The sequence below is a fragment of the Varroa destructor genome, unplaced genomic scaffold (genome assembly GCF_002443255.2).
Source record: "Varroa destructor unplaced genomic scaffold, Vdes_3.0 BEIS01000003.1, whole genome shotgun sequence".
NCBI classification, from domain to species: Eukaryota; Metazoa; Arthropoda; class Arachnida; order Mesostigmata; family Varroidae; genus Varroa; species Varroa destructor.
The window spans coordinates 13,235,434-13,249,768 of NW_019211456.1; the positions used below are offsets into that span (position 1 = coordinate 13,235,434).

General features: G+C 42.4%; 2 protein-coding genes across 4 annotated transcripts in view; one reads left to right on the forward strand and one right to left on the reverse strand.

The window, feature by feature from the left end:
- The window catches only part of LOC111248405 (glutamate receptor ionotropic, kainate 2-like), a 315,895-nt gene that overhangs the window by 281,567 nt on the left and 19,993 nt on the right, over positions 1-14,335 (forward strand). For both annotated transcript variants that reach the window (XM_086985510.1, XM_022800707.2), the window contains 2 exons: positions 2,234-2,553; positions 6,966-7,247. In XM_086985510.1, the coding sequence (XP_086841636.1) occupies positions 2,234-2,412 (179 nt within the window). In that variant the 3' untranslated portion in view covers positions 2,413-2,553; positions 6,966-7,247. The remainder of the gene's footprint in view (positions 1-2,233; positions 2,554-6,965; positions 7,248-14,335) is intronic.
- LOC111248403 (protein Njmu-R1-like) overlaps positions 1-14,335 on the reverse strand; it is a 60,462-nt gene that overhangs the window by 40,616 nt on the left and 5,511 nt on the right. The window contains exons 1-2 of one of the 2 annotated variants that reach the window (XM_022800696.2): positions 8,479-8,781; positions 7,973-8,138 (exon numbers count right to left, since the gene is read on the reverse strand). The gene's annotated coding sequence lies outside the window, so the exon portion shown is untranslated. Of the gene's footprint in view, positions 1-7,972; positions 8,139-8,478; positions 8,782-14,335 lie in introns of those variants that run through there. The other variant, XM_022800695.2, reaches the window with a different exon arrangement.

The following is a 14,335-nucleotide window of genomic DNA, read 5'->3' on the forward strand; positions in this document are numbered from 1 at the left end:
TTCGTTAGTCAGATTGTCCTCCTGAGATGAAAAGGTTTTCCGAATTGTTGTTCACTACGGCTAAATCTTGATGTCTCTTCCGATAGGATCTACTCGGGTAGTTGCCGGCTTTGTTTATGCTGTTGGTGCCGCCGAGCATCGTCCTCCTATCTCTTGGGTGGCAACAGCGGTCCTCTGTTAGAAATAGTAATGTGAAGGTCATTGAGAAGATGGAAAGGACGCTGTAAAGAGGTTGGGTAGCCGGTTTGAGCAGATGCGAGCAACAGCCTCTGGGGCTGAGGGCGCGACATCGTTAGGCACTCCGTTTGTTGGTGGTTCGATCGTATTGCTACAAAATGTACGCCAGTCGGGGTGAATTCAAGTGGAAGGTTACCGCCGCAGCATGGAGAGGAAAGGACAGAGACGAGGCAGTGCGGCATGGCCTCTCACAGAGTCGGATGTGAAAATTTACTGGACTACCTTTTCGCCGCGATAGAGCATCAACGGAAGCAACGAGAGGAACGAATCTAGATCGTTTTGGGTGTGTTTCGTTCGCACCCGTTCGTTCTTGGCCTAGAGTTGGAACTCTGAAGAGGCGGTGAGGGGTTGTACATGAGATCACTCATTTGCGGAAATGGGAACGAGAAGCGGCCACTGGGTCAAGCAGTCGTGGCCCCTCTTTCCTTAGAGAATTGTCATTGGTCCTTTTTTATTATTTCTCTGATCGCAAGCTGCGTTTCTGATAGCGAAACAGCCCTCGCTGTTTTTCATTCAGTCCGAGTCTAGAGATCGTGTGCGCGAAAAACGGTGCTCGCTATCCTTACAACGAAGTGCAGGATTTAGCAGACACGCGCGTTCGACAATTTTCTGAATACGCATGAAGAAAATTCTCGACGTCAAAGGGTTGTGGTCAACATCCGTTTCAGCATACAAGCGGGAAATCAATCTAAAAATTAGCTGTGCTAAGCTTGCGGATCTGCGAAGAGATCATTACGCGGATCAGCGGATCTAAGCGATGGCCCAACATCGTCTTTCAAGAACAAATACTGTTAAATGGGGATGTCTCTTTGACAATCTTTTCTTTAACAGCGAGCCCATCCGCGTGAAGAAGATGTAAAAGCAAAGAAACATTCTCATCGTTGCTGCTGCTGCTTAACAATATAGACTCTACGATAACTATAGCGTGCAAACTTTTCAAAGATTCGACTATCCCTAGCAGACAGCATGGCTGGTGAACGAACAGTATATGGTCCCACTGGTATGTTGCCTTTGTAAGGGTGATTCATTGCAGGCCAGAGAAGCAAATGGCCGGAGTTAAGGAGTTAGGAAGTGGGGGAAGGGGGGAGCGCGGGAAGGTGAACCAGAGGTTCCTCCTCAGTAGAGCGCTGTCAGAGTGGACTCACAGAGAAGAGTCCCTAACCAACCACGCACGAACGGTTCCTGTTGCAGTTTACGAGCTCGATTATGAGTCTCAACTCTCAGTGACACTAGGAACTAGTCGTAGTCGTATGTACGGTAGTATGTCCCGTACTGTTATGGGTCCACCTACTGCTATGAAACAGCCGTGGGACCGAAGGGCAGAAGGTCAACCATGTGCTATAATATAGGCGGCTCGGTTCGGTCATCTAGCTCATTGCCCCAACCTGAAGGATAGGGGGATAGCCACAAAACGAATAAGCAAATCGTAGAGATTCGCTTGGGTGGTCGTTGTAGGTTATTTCGGTAAACCGGACGAAAAATAAGCCAAGTATGGCTCGACTTATTTGCTTTAAGTGAAATCATTAAGTACTTCCATTTATCGGCACTTGTCATCGAAAGTGGAACTTTATTACAATAACCTCATTTACCTAAGTTCCAACGTCTAGTTTATATACCAATAAAATATTAAGTGTATTCGTGGTTCGTCGTTACTGATTCGCCCACCTAGCATTGGTTGTTACGGTCAACAATAGTAGATAAGCTAATGTGGCGCTTCCAGTGTGCGTAGTACCTTTCTATTATTTATCTATTTTCTTGGACAAGTTCAGCGTTGTGCAAGTTCATTTAATCTATATATAAACAGAGATCTAAAAAAGGAATGAACAGTTTTTGTGATCGAAAGTTGTTTGTAAATTGCACTTTTAGATATTTTCTTTTACAGTGCATATATGCATAGCCACAGGGCTATCTTGTTGAGAAGACAATAGGTTCATTTACTCTGCACGGTGTTATTATTATTGTTGTTGTTGTTGTTGTTGTTATTGCTAAATCCCAGGCAGCACATTTGTGACCTCAGCGTTGGATTTGCCATTCCCACCGCCGCCTCCGTTTCCGGGCCACGCCGGCCACGGGATTCGTGAAAACGGGCCTATTTGTGTGGGCATCGGAGGCGGTTCGTGTAGTGGTCCAGGGCTGGCGCGACCTCCTTCGCCATACGATTACGATGACACCTAGCATCAGGCCCTGGAGGTCGACAGCAGCGTCGCTTCCACCTCCAACTATGAGATCAACCCACAACAACAAGCAGCCCACGCTCATCATGTGGCCTCGCAAGGAACGACGACTTGCAGTCAGCAAGACGGGCGCTTTGCTACGGTAATAGCAATAATAATATGAGTGTAGTTATTCAAGCCACTTGATTAATTATTCGAATTAGAAAAATATTATACAATTGTAATAAACGTATAAAACGTTGGAGTTATAGAGAATGTACTGTTTAAAAACGAATCGAAACATACTTTTTCGTTCTCTGTCTTAACGAAGGTACGCAGTAACCCGTAGTTAGCCAACACGAGTAGCATAATTATATAAGAAGGAGGATTTTGATTAAGTTGGCCCTTGTAGCCATTAAATGAGATGCTAGTTATTAAGTTCGTATCATCTTAAAAAAAGCGTTCTCATCCCAACATAAACACCGTACTCAAAAGCATCATTTGTTTTCGAATAACAGCAGACATATATCGCTTATGAAGCACTCAGCCGTACGATTTGAAAAAGTGCGCCGTAACGCGCCAAATCATCGTCACATTATTGCGTGCGTCGCGATACGTATACATGTAGCTAAGCTACATCGTGGTGCTTTAACTGTAGCACAATATATTCAACATTAGTGTTTTTGCCTCTTACCAAAAATGAACCCATACAAACTGTCCATGAAGCCTCGTGCGCATTGCTACTGGAGAGATGTAATATAATGCAAAGGATCTGATGATTGACAGATGTCCATATAACTCGAATCGAGCGGAACTAACGGTAGCGGCTGCTCTTTTCGAAGCTTTCGATTGATCTTCGAGCATCGTAACAACGAAGTAACAGGCATTATCGAAACGCTCCTATTTCTTGGAAATAATGCAGTATTACTTAATTTGGAACTAAATTCGACATGAGCTGCCTCTGATAAATACAGGTTTGCAATTCGACAATTGCACCATGTAGGTCTAGATTTCTTAGACGTCTTCTGCTTGCTGCAGGTTTACAATTTTTTTCGTTCACGTTGTATGCATGATTCACCAGCATCAGTATCTTAATCAGTTCCCTTCTACTATTGTCCTTCAGTTTTAAGAGGCGCTCACTTTGTCGGGAGCAAGAATAATTCGATTCATTTGGGATACCCCACATTCAAAGGGTGTACATACGAAATCGTATGTGCTTCTGCTATCTTTGCGCGGTTATCATTTCGTAAATAAGAATTTGCTAACCTAAACATCTATATTCGCCAGGATAGGAAAAGCACTAATAGTCCCCACCATAGAATACATGCAAGCCACTCACTATGCTTGCCATGTTAGAACACAGTTCACTCATATTTTTTGCTTGGCCTCACCTAACACCTTTTGTAGGGCGACTTTTACCATACATCTGGCGTTCATACTCAAATATATTGCAAAGACGCAGCCACTGAGCAATAAGCAGTTGCCAGCCATGGCACACTACAGGGTACCATATCATGCTAAACTAACTTGTACAAAAGTAGAACATCCGCCTTCTTCGCATACATAGGATCAAAGAATCTATTTAAAATCCACAGTTAATAAAAAAAAAAAAAAAAAAAAAAAAAACAGCTCGTAGTGATCCTAAAAACTGCGGTTCTTTTTTGCGACACACAACTCAAGGGAGTTAAAGCCGCGACTATTCACATACTGCACTGTTCCAGATTGTAAAGAACTGTAATGACATCTTGTAATGCTGCCATGCTTGTAATGGCTATAATGTTTAACTCATTTTGTGCTTTTCGTTAGGCATCTCCAGCTTTTACAAACTAATTTGGAGAGGTAAACAATTCCGCAAGGTAGGTTCAGATAGTTCCAGTTCAAAGAAGCCAATTAGAAGCTGCCTTATCAAGGAGCTAATATAGTGTCCACCTTATCAATTTAAATCGGTGTGCCATATGGTGTCTGCTTTGAAGTGGCGTACAGAAGAGCCCTAGATTATGTCTTTTCTAGATGAAACCTTGAGAGCAGGTAGATCTGACAAGGTGGAACCACGGGTTCTTGCCTGGGCTGTGATACTTGACCATTCATATCTGTATGTACTCTATGCATTGAGGAATGGCCAGCAAGGCCACAAATACCTGTTGAATCACACAATAGTCTTTGCTAAATAGCGGAACTTAATTTCGTTTTCGTATTACCCTACGGAAACTGGTGGCCGCCCTCGCGCTCTTTCATCACCTAAAGCGGCCTTGAACCGCCTGAGGATACTGAGAAGGAAATCGGGTTTCCGGTTTTACGAAGATGTTCAGCTTTTCGGTATCCGATGGCAGCTGGCTATGCCGCAGTGATTTCCACTCTAAGACACCACTGAACCTCCCGCAGATCGCAGTCCTGTGAGTCGCCAATTTCGACAAGGGGGGAAGTATGAAAGTCGAAGGATCTCAAGGCTCGACGTTTCTGCCCATTGCAGATCCTTTCTTTCTTGCTAAGGTAGTTATCGCTTTTTCCCTGCTGTTTCTTAATCCTGCCACCCAAGACCAGTATTGAGGGAATAAGTAGTACAGGCCGCACACCTTTTACCACCAACCAACCTCCTCTTCGCCGGTGGGACTTCCAAGACGACAAATTCACTCCTTTTTTTGCTCTTTTCGGTTGTAGATTTTTCCTATTTTCTACTTGGCCATTTTGAACCTAGCTATTTGCCAACTTTAATTCACCGCGATATTTCATAACCTCTTACTAATATGCCCTACTTAAAAGCTTTCGAGATCAATGAAGGAGCCTCTTTGTCCCTTGTTGATCATAAACTGGTACTAAGTTGCTGTTACTGCTGCTTGTACTGCTTGACCTTCAGGATACTTTGTCGCCAGTGGTTTTTTCGTCAAGCCCTAGTTAGGCTTGGTAGTATTAGCGCAATTTGCAGAATTTTACCATTCGCCTGTATTGTATAACGCTGTCATTCGTTTCGGTCTGTCATTTCTGTGTTACTAAGATCTATACTTTTGATCTACGCGAGATACTTCATGGCCTTTCAATCTCGCGTCTATTGCGATCCGTGTACGCTACACATCGCTTTGAAATCCTATGGCTAGGTTGGTTGGCCGTCCTGTTTTCTGCAGTGGTAACCAGAATCGATTTTTTGTTTTTTTTTTATGAGAAAAATAATGAATACCTCACCTTCAATATGTATATAAGACGTTTCTATAAATGTTATAGCAGGTCTAGGATTCTCAGTAGTGAATTCTTTTTGGTCCCAAGGACATTCGTACTCTTGTTTTTCGATATAGGATTCTGTTCACTTATCGGTAAAATCTTGTGTCGCCAGCGTCAGTAATGTCAGCTGCTTGAAGCTGGTAATGCACGTTACGTCCCACTGACACCAGAAAATTATTAGCTTTAAGTACCACTGGCTATAGATTGCTTCTTTTAAAAAGCTAAAACGCTTAAACGGCGGGTAGGTAAATACATCGAAGCACTTAAATAAGTCTAAACAGGCAATAGAAAACGAACCACCAACTCCTCATCATGCATCGACTTCACCAGATGCTAATTTAGCGTAACCACGCTCTTCATTTGTAGTCTTCCATGAATGAATCTCTATGAGCGACAATTGTTGATACTCACGTATCGTTAAATGCAAATCTGTTCGGGGACGTAGCCCAACAGTAGTTACCATTCCAATACCTCAAGTCGCCACTGCCGAACGAGTATGCAATAGTCATGTATAAGCAAAGAAGATTGCTCTGTTCAAAAGGAGGGCAGTTGTTAAAAATAGCAGCAGTAAAAGCATATATGAGAGAGACTATATCTGAGGTACGATTTTCTGGAACGTCGAAGAGATAAATAGTTATTATATTCATATAGTTACGGTATATATTCGGTTCGTCGATTTCCTATTAAGAGAACTGCTAGCGCCGCTGGACACTCGATTGGAACTCACTTCACCTGAGTTACCTGGCAGCAGATCCTGTCCACGGTAGCATAACAACTGCGTTATATGCCCCTGTGACCACTGCACTGACAGGCAGTTTTTAAATGAGGAAGCGCACGAGGATGAGCTTTCAACATATTGAAACAATCTTTCATGGAAGACAAGATAACACTGCAATGTGCACGCAAGTGTACCATATATATCTCTACGCGAAAACCAAATAACGTAGTAGTTTCCAAATCTCAGCCTATAGAGCATATTTAAGTCAAACGGCGTGCTGGGAGTTTACTAGATCTAATGCCAGCATCTAGTCTAATTTCGCGAACCGTTGATTTCGACCATTAAAAATACTACAAAATAAGCTATTAGCCAAAAACAAAACACAAGGTGAGCCAGCAGATATGAATTTATAGTAAGGATAGTTCTCCTTAAAGAAATCATAACGTCATCTCGACCTAGATGTCACTATCCACTAGTTATTCTACGTTATTATTATTATCCTGTATAGGTTTTCAGTTATCTTTTTTTTCTTACAAGTGTGCATTCACTTGTGGTACCGGTCTATCCAAAGCAGTAATCGTCCATTTTTTTCTTGCTCGTTTTTGTCGACGACTCCTGCTCCTTGCCTGCTTCTATCCTTACAGATACCTCGTCGCGGCTCGATGACCTCCTTTGGGCCTTACTGTGTGAACACCGATGCCATCCTTTCACAGCCTAGTGTTGGCGCTGTTACTGCTGGAGGCGCCACGCGTTGTCTTTGTGCCCATCCTGCGCCAGCATCCCAACCGCCCATAACAGCCTACGCGTCACGCTACTTTCTGCAGAGCGACCGGGACCGAAGTATTTATCACAACCATAAGCACGGCCATCAGTGTCTCTGTTACCATTCCGTCTACAACCGGAACAGACGACAGGGCGCCATACACGTAAGTACTATTTCCTCTCTGCAGCAGAGCCCTTACTCATTACCATTGTTTGAGTAAGACGGAAAATATCATACCCCCTATTCTACTTATCCCTAACCCGCGTTGCTCTTACAAAAAAAGAGAGGGCGCTTGTATGAGGGCTCGGCTGTGGACTGATCTTGGTCCAGATCCAGTCGACCACAAGGTGGCGAGAGATCAGCAAAAGGTTGGCCAAAACCACGGTTACCATCTCAGATTGACTGAGAATCCGTTAGAGTATGACACTTTAGACTCTTATCTGCTTGGACGCTCCTTCACGCTAGCTACTAGATAAAGCTATATGAATGGCCTGTCATTGTTAATCGATCCGTATAGCTATACAAAAATGTATACAATACCTTGTCTCGTGCTGATGGCCTGCACAGACGTTAAGTCGGAAAAAGAAATAAGCCATGTTGAAAAAGAAAATTCAATAATCGTTTCATTGTAATTTAGCTTGTAACTGGTAGGTGAGTATATGAACCTCATACCCATAGCCAAAATACACTTTAGAAAAATAAGGTGCGTTTACAAGAAAAACGAGAATTCGAATAACGGGCCTCGTTTTGTGTTACCAAACAATTCTAGAGCTATTGGCCAAATTTCAACCAAGTCAGCTAAGATTCAACAATACAGCTGTAGGCTGATTAGTTTAACTGTGTGATGCCTCAAAAAAATTGTTCGAGCACGATAGATATGCAACGTACATTGTCTCTGTTCTCCGTTACTTTGTTGCATGGACAGCTAACCGCGAGACCACTGTGGCTGAAGCCCTTTGCATAGGTACGTGGGTCATTATTCTGCGGGTCGACATGTGCGGGTCTGCACACCTTGCGTTTCCTTAACGGATCACACTGTGCATCACTTTACCACCTGCAATGTGTGAAAGTTGTGTTAAAAGAGATATTGTTCACCGTTGACCTTACCGGAATACACTTCAACAGTTCTGCCAGGCGTGATCGCCTTTTGTCGCTCTTTTCCACTTCTTTTACCTGCTTAGAATCCCTTGAGAAAGTAAACTAGAGAAGCTGTGATTTAATTTCCGAAGCAACTCCATACGGTAGACTTGTTCCACTGTAATGATTTGTATTTTGGCTTAGCGAGATATCATGCGGCCACAAGGAAGAGCCGTCGAAGAGGCCGAAATTGCTTCAAAGCTTTGAATAGATAAGCTTCAAAAGATGGTGGGAACAAACGTGTAGGCAATGCCAACCTGGTGGATGGAAGACATGCACTTAGAACCGCTGTCGCTGTCCTGGACGGAAGCTCTTCATGGGGAAACAGATCTCTCGTGCTTTCGCGGGGCATCAAGTAGATCAGACCTGGCAATTGACAGCAACGTCGTCGTGCTACAGAGAAAGCCCAGACGTCATGTTGTTGTGACGTGCACTTCCTAAGCTATTTCTTAAGCAGCGGTGCCAAGCCTCCATCCATCCATCCGTTTCGTCTTCTTCACACTATGGTGGACACTAGACGCAACACGAACGAACTTGGCGGTGTATATTCGTCCGATGGACTGTCTTCAAAATGCCGCGCCCGCTGCCATTTGTAATCTGCTATACATGGGTACCAGAAAGTCAAGTGCGCCTCCTTCCATCATGTCACTGTACATATCGCAGCAACCGCCTTTCCCTCACCTGCGTTTCTATACGCCAATGATCATTGCGTCAGTTGCAACAGATACAATAGGTACTATTTAGCTGAGAAAGCCTAATCGGGTACTTAACATTACAGTTTGCTCTATAGCGACGTTAAATCAGGCCGGCAAGGGAAGCCGCCTTCCCGATGTTGCTAGACAGCGCACAATGTTATCTGACGCATGCGGTGTTTATCTAAAAACAAATACGGGTCTAACATTACGTCGTTCATAATTACAAATGCCGCAACATCAGATATTACCTTACCGCTAGCTGCTATATATATATATATATGATCAGCTGGTAAAGATACCACTGGTGTGTGTGTTTTATTACATGCGTTTTGATTTACCCATTAAGCTACCGTAGAAATTTCTATTATCATAGCACGAATATATATTATATAATAGCATGAAGGTTTCTGGTATACGTTTCCGTACTCTAGACGGATGATTAACTATCTCTTCGTTATCCTATTTCGGTAATTGTACAAAATATATAGCAAGTAGAATGAATGTTAAAAAGCAGATGAACGATGTCATTTTAGATCATTTTGATGTCCGTAGTTAAATCATTGTTATTGCTCCTATAAAATATCCTCTTCGAACTTTCAATTCCACCTGTGACAGATTTATACTATGTCCCGAATACCCACTGCATTTGAATTTGATTTACATTGATTTACTACAGTACATCTACGTGGCCCGTGCAATGGTGCGTGAACACGTTCCTATAACAGAAATCTAAAATCTGCTTTATTTATTTAGTAGGCGTATAAACGCATGTATCTTCCATTTGACCGGCGTGAGCCTTAGGTGGCACGGATATGGTCTTCTTCCAAATTGCATATTATTTATCGAATTTTCATCGTCCCCGATCTTTGCTTCACTGTCGCAATCAAGCTAGCTTCAGCTGTATGAATATTGGTGGCCTGAAGGCCATTGAGTGCACAGGCTGTTCTGTTGTGAGATCATGCGTGCGCATGTACAAACACCAGGGGCGCAGAGAAAAAGAACAAAGAACGCCATAAAGAGGCAAAAAGCACGGAAGAAACTCCATATCGTTTAACTGGTCAGATAGAACTTCATTCGTCTAGGACGGGCTGCTGTTAGTGACACGCCCTGCGCACATAGAGCATTGGAATCACGGTGAAACTTCTCGGGTAAAAACATTCCACCTGGTCACGTTATTGCCTTATCTGTTAGGTAGATCCGTGGACTAAGAAGAGACTAGACAACTCTGGACCAGGCTGGCTTGCGAGCGAGTGGACGATCTAATCGTTAGTTCATTGCGGACAAGGGGTTTGGGTTATCACTTGGTGCTTGCGTACTCGTCAGCCAGACTTGCTTTGCGACCCACCTTTGCCAGTGTTCCGTGTGTCACGAACAAACGAACATACATTAGTAAATGGTGCATGCATAGGGGAGGTGACTGATGGCGGGCCGGGTCAAGGGGCTCCCACAACTGCAGGTAGGTTAACAGACGTCAAGTATATATTAAGAATGAATTGTTAATTGGTAGGCGTCGAGTTGGCATGTGAATGTAATTAAAAACAAAAAAAAAAGGTTGTGAGGGAAGGTCATTGCAAAAAAAAGAAAACCGATATCATACATTTTTTGTCTTTTGTATGCGCATAAACGGAGCGCTATTAGACGATTAATCCGAATGAAAAAGAATATTAAACGGATCAAATAGCGGAGCCCATATCATAGGGTATACAAGGCCCAGATTCTGTAAATAACGCACTCGAAGAAAAGAGCTAAATGGAAAGGAGACTGGTGATGATAGTTAGTAGTTCAACGAAGACAAAATGACCCAGGGAATACGAAACTATAGAAATATGATCCTTATTATCAGGTCCCAATGGCAAGGTTACCCGTATTTACTAAACTTCTGTTTAACTAAACAACAATTTGCCTCACGAGACATTTATTTTTAAACTCCCGGAGGTGTGATATTAAGTATACATTAATATATATACAATAATATATATATATATATATACAAATGCGTTTAACTAGTGGAAAGAATAACGTAATTGCAATAAATGCGATAAGTAAGATTTTATATTTACTTTGTAATGATTCTTGGTTTTTGTCCATTTTCTAATTATTATTTCCATTGCTACGTAAACTTTTCCGTGATGCCCTTCAAGTCCGTGGCATGAGTCCCTTACGTACAATACAGAGCGGCTTCAATCGTAAAGAAATGTTTCAATTTGGCGAACGGCGAGTCCAATGCGTTATCCTAGAAGCATAGACCAACATTTCCAACCATCCCCAATATCATGAAAAAGTAGCAAAGGGCAATATTAAGGAAAGGAATAGCATAGTTCCTGACCTTCTGTACCAGCAATCCCGGCCTGTGAAGTAGCTGGTATTTGAACACACAATAAAGTAAGAAAAAGTTTAAATGTACGCCTTGCGTCAATCTTTCTACCACAATGCCCGTTTTTACACTTCGCTATACCTATTCGTTTTCAATTATGTAAAAATGCTTTACTTGAGTGCAATATTCCTGTTTATACTTAGTAGCTCCTTAATTTCCGGGCCCAACTTTTTCTAATTACCTTTCATCATGAAACAGCTACCCCACTCCCCCAGACGCACTACCGTGCAGAGACCAATATCGCCGATCATAAACTATACATAATCCGTTAAAGTACGATAACCATTTTATCGACCTGTTCGGATTTTATCTTTGAGAAGCACAGCTTTTGTGTGTAGGTTCTGAAGTTAAAACAAAGAATAGACTAGTAGAGAGGAGAGACTACACTCCGACATAACCTTTTCCATAATACTGCACCCACCATAATAGCTCGACCCCCTTTGTATCCAAGCCTTGTTCTCTCTTCGTCGCACTGTAACCTATTTCCTGATGGCTACCCTGGAGGTGCCTTGCTCGACAAGCCTTTTCCCAATCGTCTCTTGTCTTGAAGCAATGCACGCAAATTAAGCATTTTGTACCATTCATAAGTTAAAAATTATGCTCATATTTGAACTACCTCTCTGTAACATGAATAGTTTCAAAATAAAAATCATTTGTAAAAACAGAGCGGCCTCTTAGTTTGTCAACTAATGTTGTCCGTTGATTTGAAACAAGCTCATGCCGCTAATTACAATGAATGATCGTATCATTCTTTATCTCCTATCTAAACGATGTAACCTCCTGGAGCCAATTAAGGCTCTTTTCAAACGCAACGCAAATAGGGGACCTGCAAGTGATGCTATTAATCTTATCAAATAAGATCACCATTAAACTGACCGCTCAGTTCGTGTCATAATATGAAGTCTATACCCTCACTTACTTCAGTGGATTGTGCAATGATATAATAGGCCACCAAAACCCTAACAGAGCTCGAAGCTGTTTTCCTAACTTTCAAGTGTCTATAGGTCGAGCTAGACAGCAAGCGGATGTATAGGCAAACATTCAATACGTTTATGCTCGTAGATATACTGAGCTAAAAAAAGATGAAATAAAAATACTAATGTCCATTACATGTGCAGGCATTTTCAATGATAAACTTCACCGGAATATAGCTGCAGTCTCATTGAATGAGAACTTGGTTGTCCTGATATGTACCAATACCTTCAAATGGCAAAAAAGGACGTAGACTGACCATCAGAGAATCTATTAACGTGCAGTTTAATATGAAATATGCGGGCGAACAGATTAAAAGTGGAATACGTTGTCTGAGAGATCCGATAGATACAGTGACCGTGAGTAAAGGCATTTCCGCAAGTTACTATTGAAAGGTTGAAATGTTAGTTTGTAAATGGTATTTAGTTTTTATATTTCAAGATGGCAACAAAGTTCTCTGGCAAATATGCATTATTCCAAAAAGCTTAGCGAGCTGCCAACTCGTCTCGTTGTGGGACTCCGGCCATAACCTAAACCGAATGTTATTAGTTCAGATCCAAAGCCAGCAGCTCGTGCAATATTTATCCAGAGTGTAAATGAACGCAACCTTTTTCGAAACAGATTTGTATTTTTCCAATTTTAAAAGCTCTCTTCTCAATCTAAACGATTCGTTTCAAATTGCCATTCTCGCGCACAGGCTTCAATGTCCTTATTTTCCTTCCTACAATCTTCAAAAGCACCGCTCTTCATTATTTAGACGGTTCTTTCATTCAGCAGCGTATCTACTAACGGTAATAGATTTTAATAAACTTCTAGCCCGTTTGCAAGCGGTCTTTAATTCGTCTTAAACAAATTTCACTGCCGCTTGCGAATAACTTCCCCATCGTTCAATATTCTATGCCTTAAAAGCCTTCGGACAAATCTGTTGATCACATAAAATCCATCTTTGGTCGGCCTTGAAAAGTGCATTTAACTTATCCCTATCCTCTCTGGTTGCCATCACAACGAAACAGTCGATTGATGGTACTGGATGCACCGAACAACGTCAAAATATCAAGCAAATAGGGTCTTTATAAAACCTTCTGGCTCAACATTAAGCGACTTACTAATGGAAATTCCCTATCTTGGACCCAGACGATTCAAACGATTTCTGAAGGCAAATGTTGGATGCTAGACCCTTGCTCCAATTACTTTCACGTACAATATCTATTTAAGTTATATGGTCGCAATCGTACATATCATATATGGAACGCGCATCCAGCGCACCCTGGGCGTAGGCAAATATACACGGGGACCCGGCAGATGTCTGCTTCCTAGCTGCGCCACTTGAAGACCAAGCGATCTCATTTCCGGCTCAACGGGTCATCGACGGTTGAAACAAAAGAACGAACGTCTTCAGTCTCCCTCAAGCTTGTTTGCTTTCCTTGTCAGATTGGTTGATCTTTTTCTACTTTCAGCCAAAATTAGTAGTTTACAATATATATATATGTGTGTGTGTCTGTGTGTATAGTAGAACTTAGATCTGGGCGCCGGTTGATTGGTCCTGTTACATCCTGAAGTCGGCAGCTGACGCTAGCCCGGCTGTTTTTAACGGAAAGGACGTGCATGAGTGCAAAACGAATAGAGCGCTCTTTCACGTCCTCTATGACCACTGCAGTAGCTGCGAGACGACACAAACCGCATCTCTTTTTTACTGAATCGAAAGACGGACATTATTTTACCGAATGTCAACAATTGTATACACTGGATTGCAGATACTGTAAAGCTAACAGGCTTTTGGCAGCCAAAAAGCTGTGCTTGGCCTGCCTGTCAAGACAAACGCTTGAAGTGACACCATCGGCATGACATATCGTACTTTTAGTGACGTGCCTCTATCGGCTCGCCAGTTCAGTGCCAAGAGAGACACTGCTTCCACACAAATATGACTGTACTATATGTTACGGTTGTAGTATTAAAATTTCGACAGTTTAGGAATGGGTAAGGTACGGTGGAGCCTCAGAAGCGATACTTCGTTCAGGGCTCAAGGCTCTGTCATAAGGCTGATCCCGCTCATATTTGGCCAGTGAGCTCGTT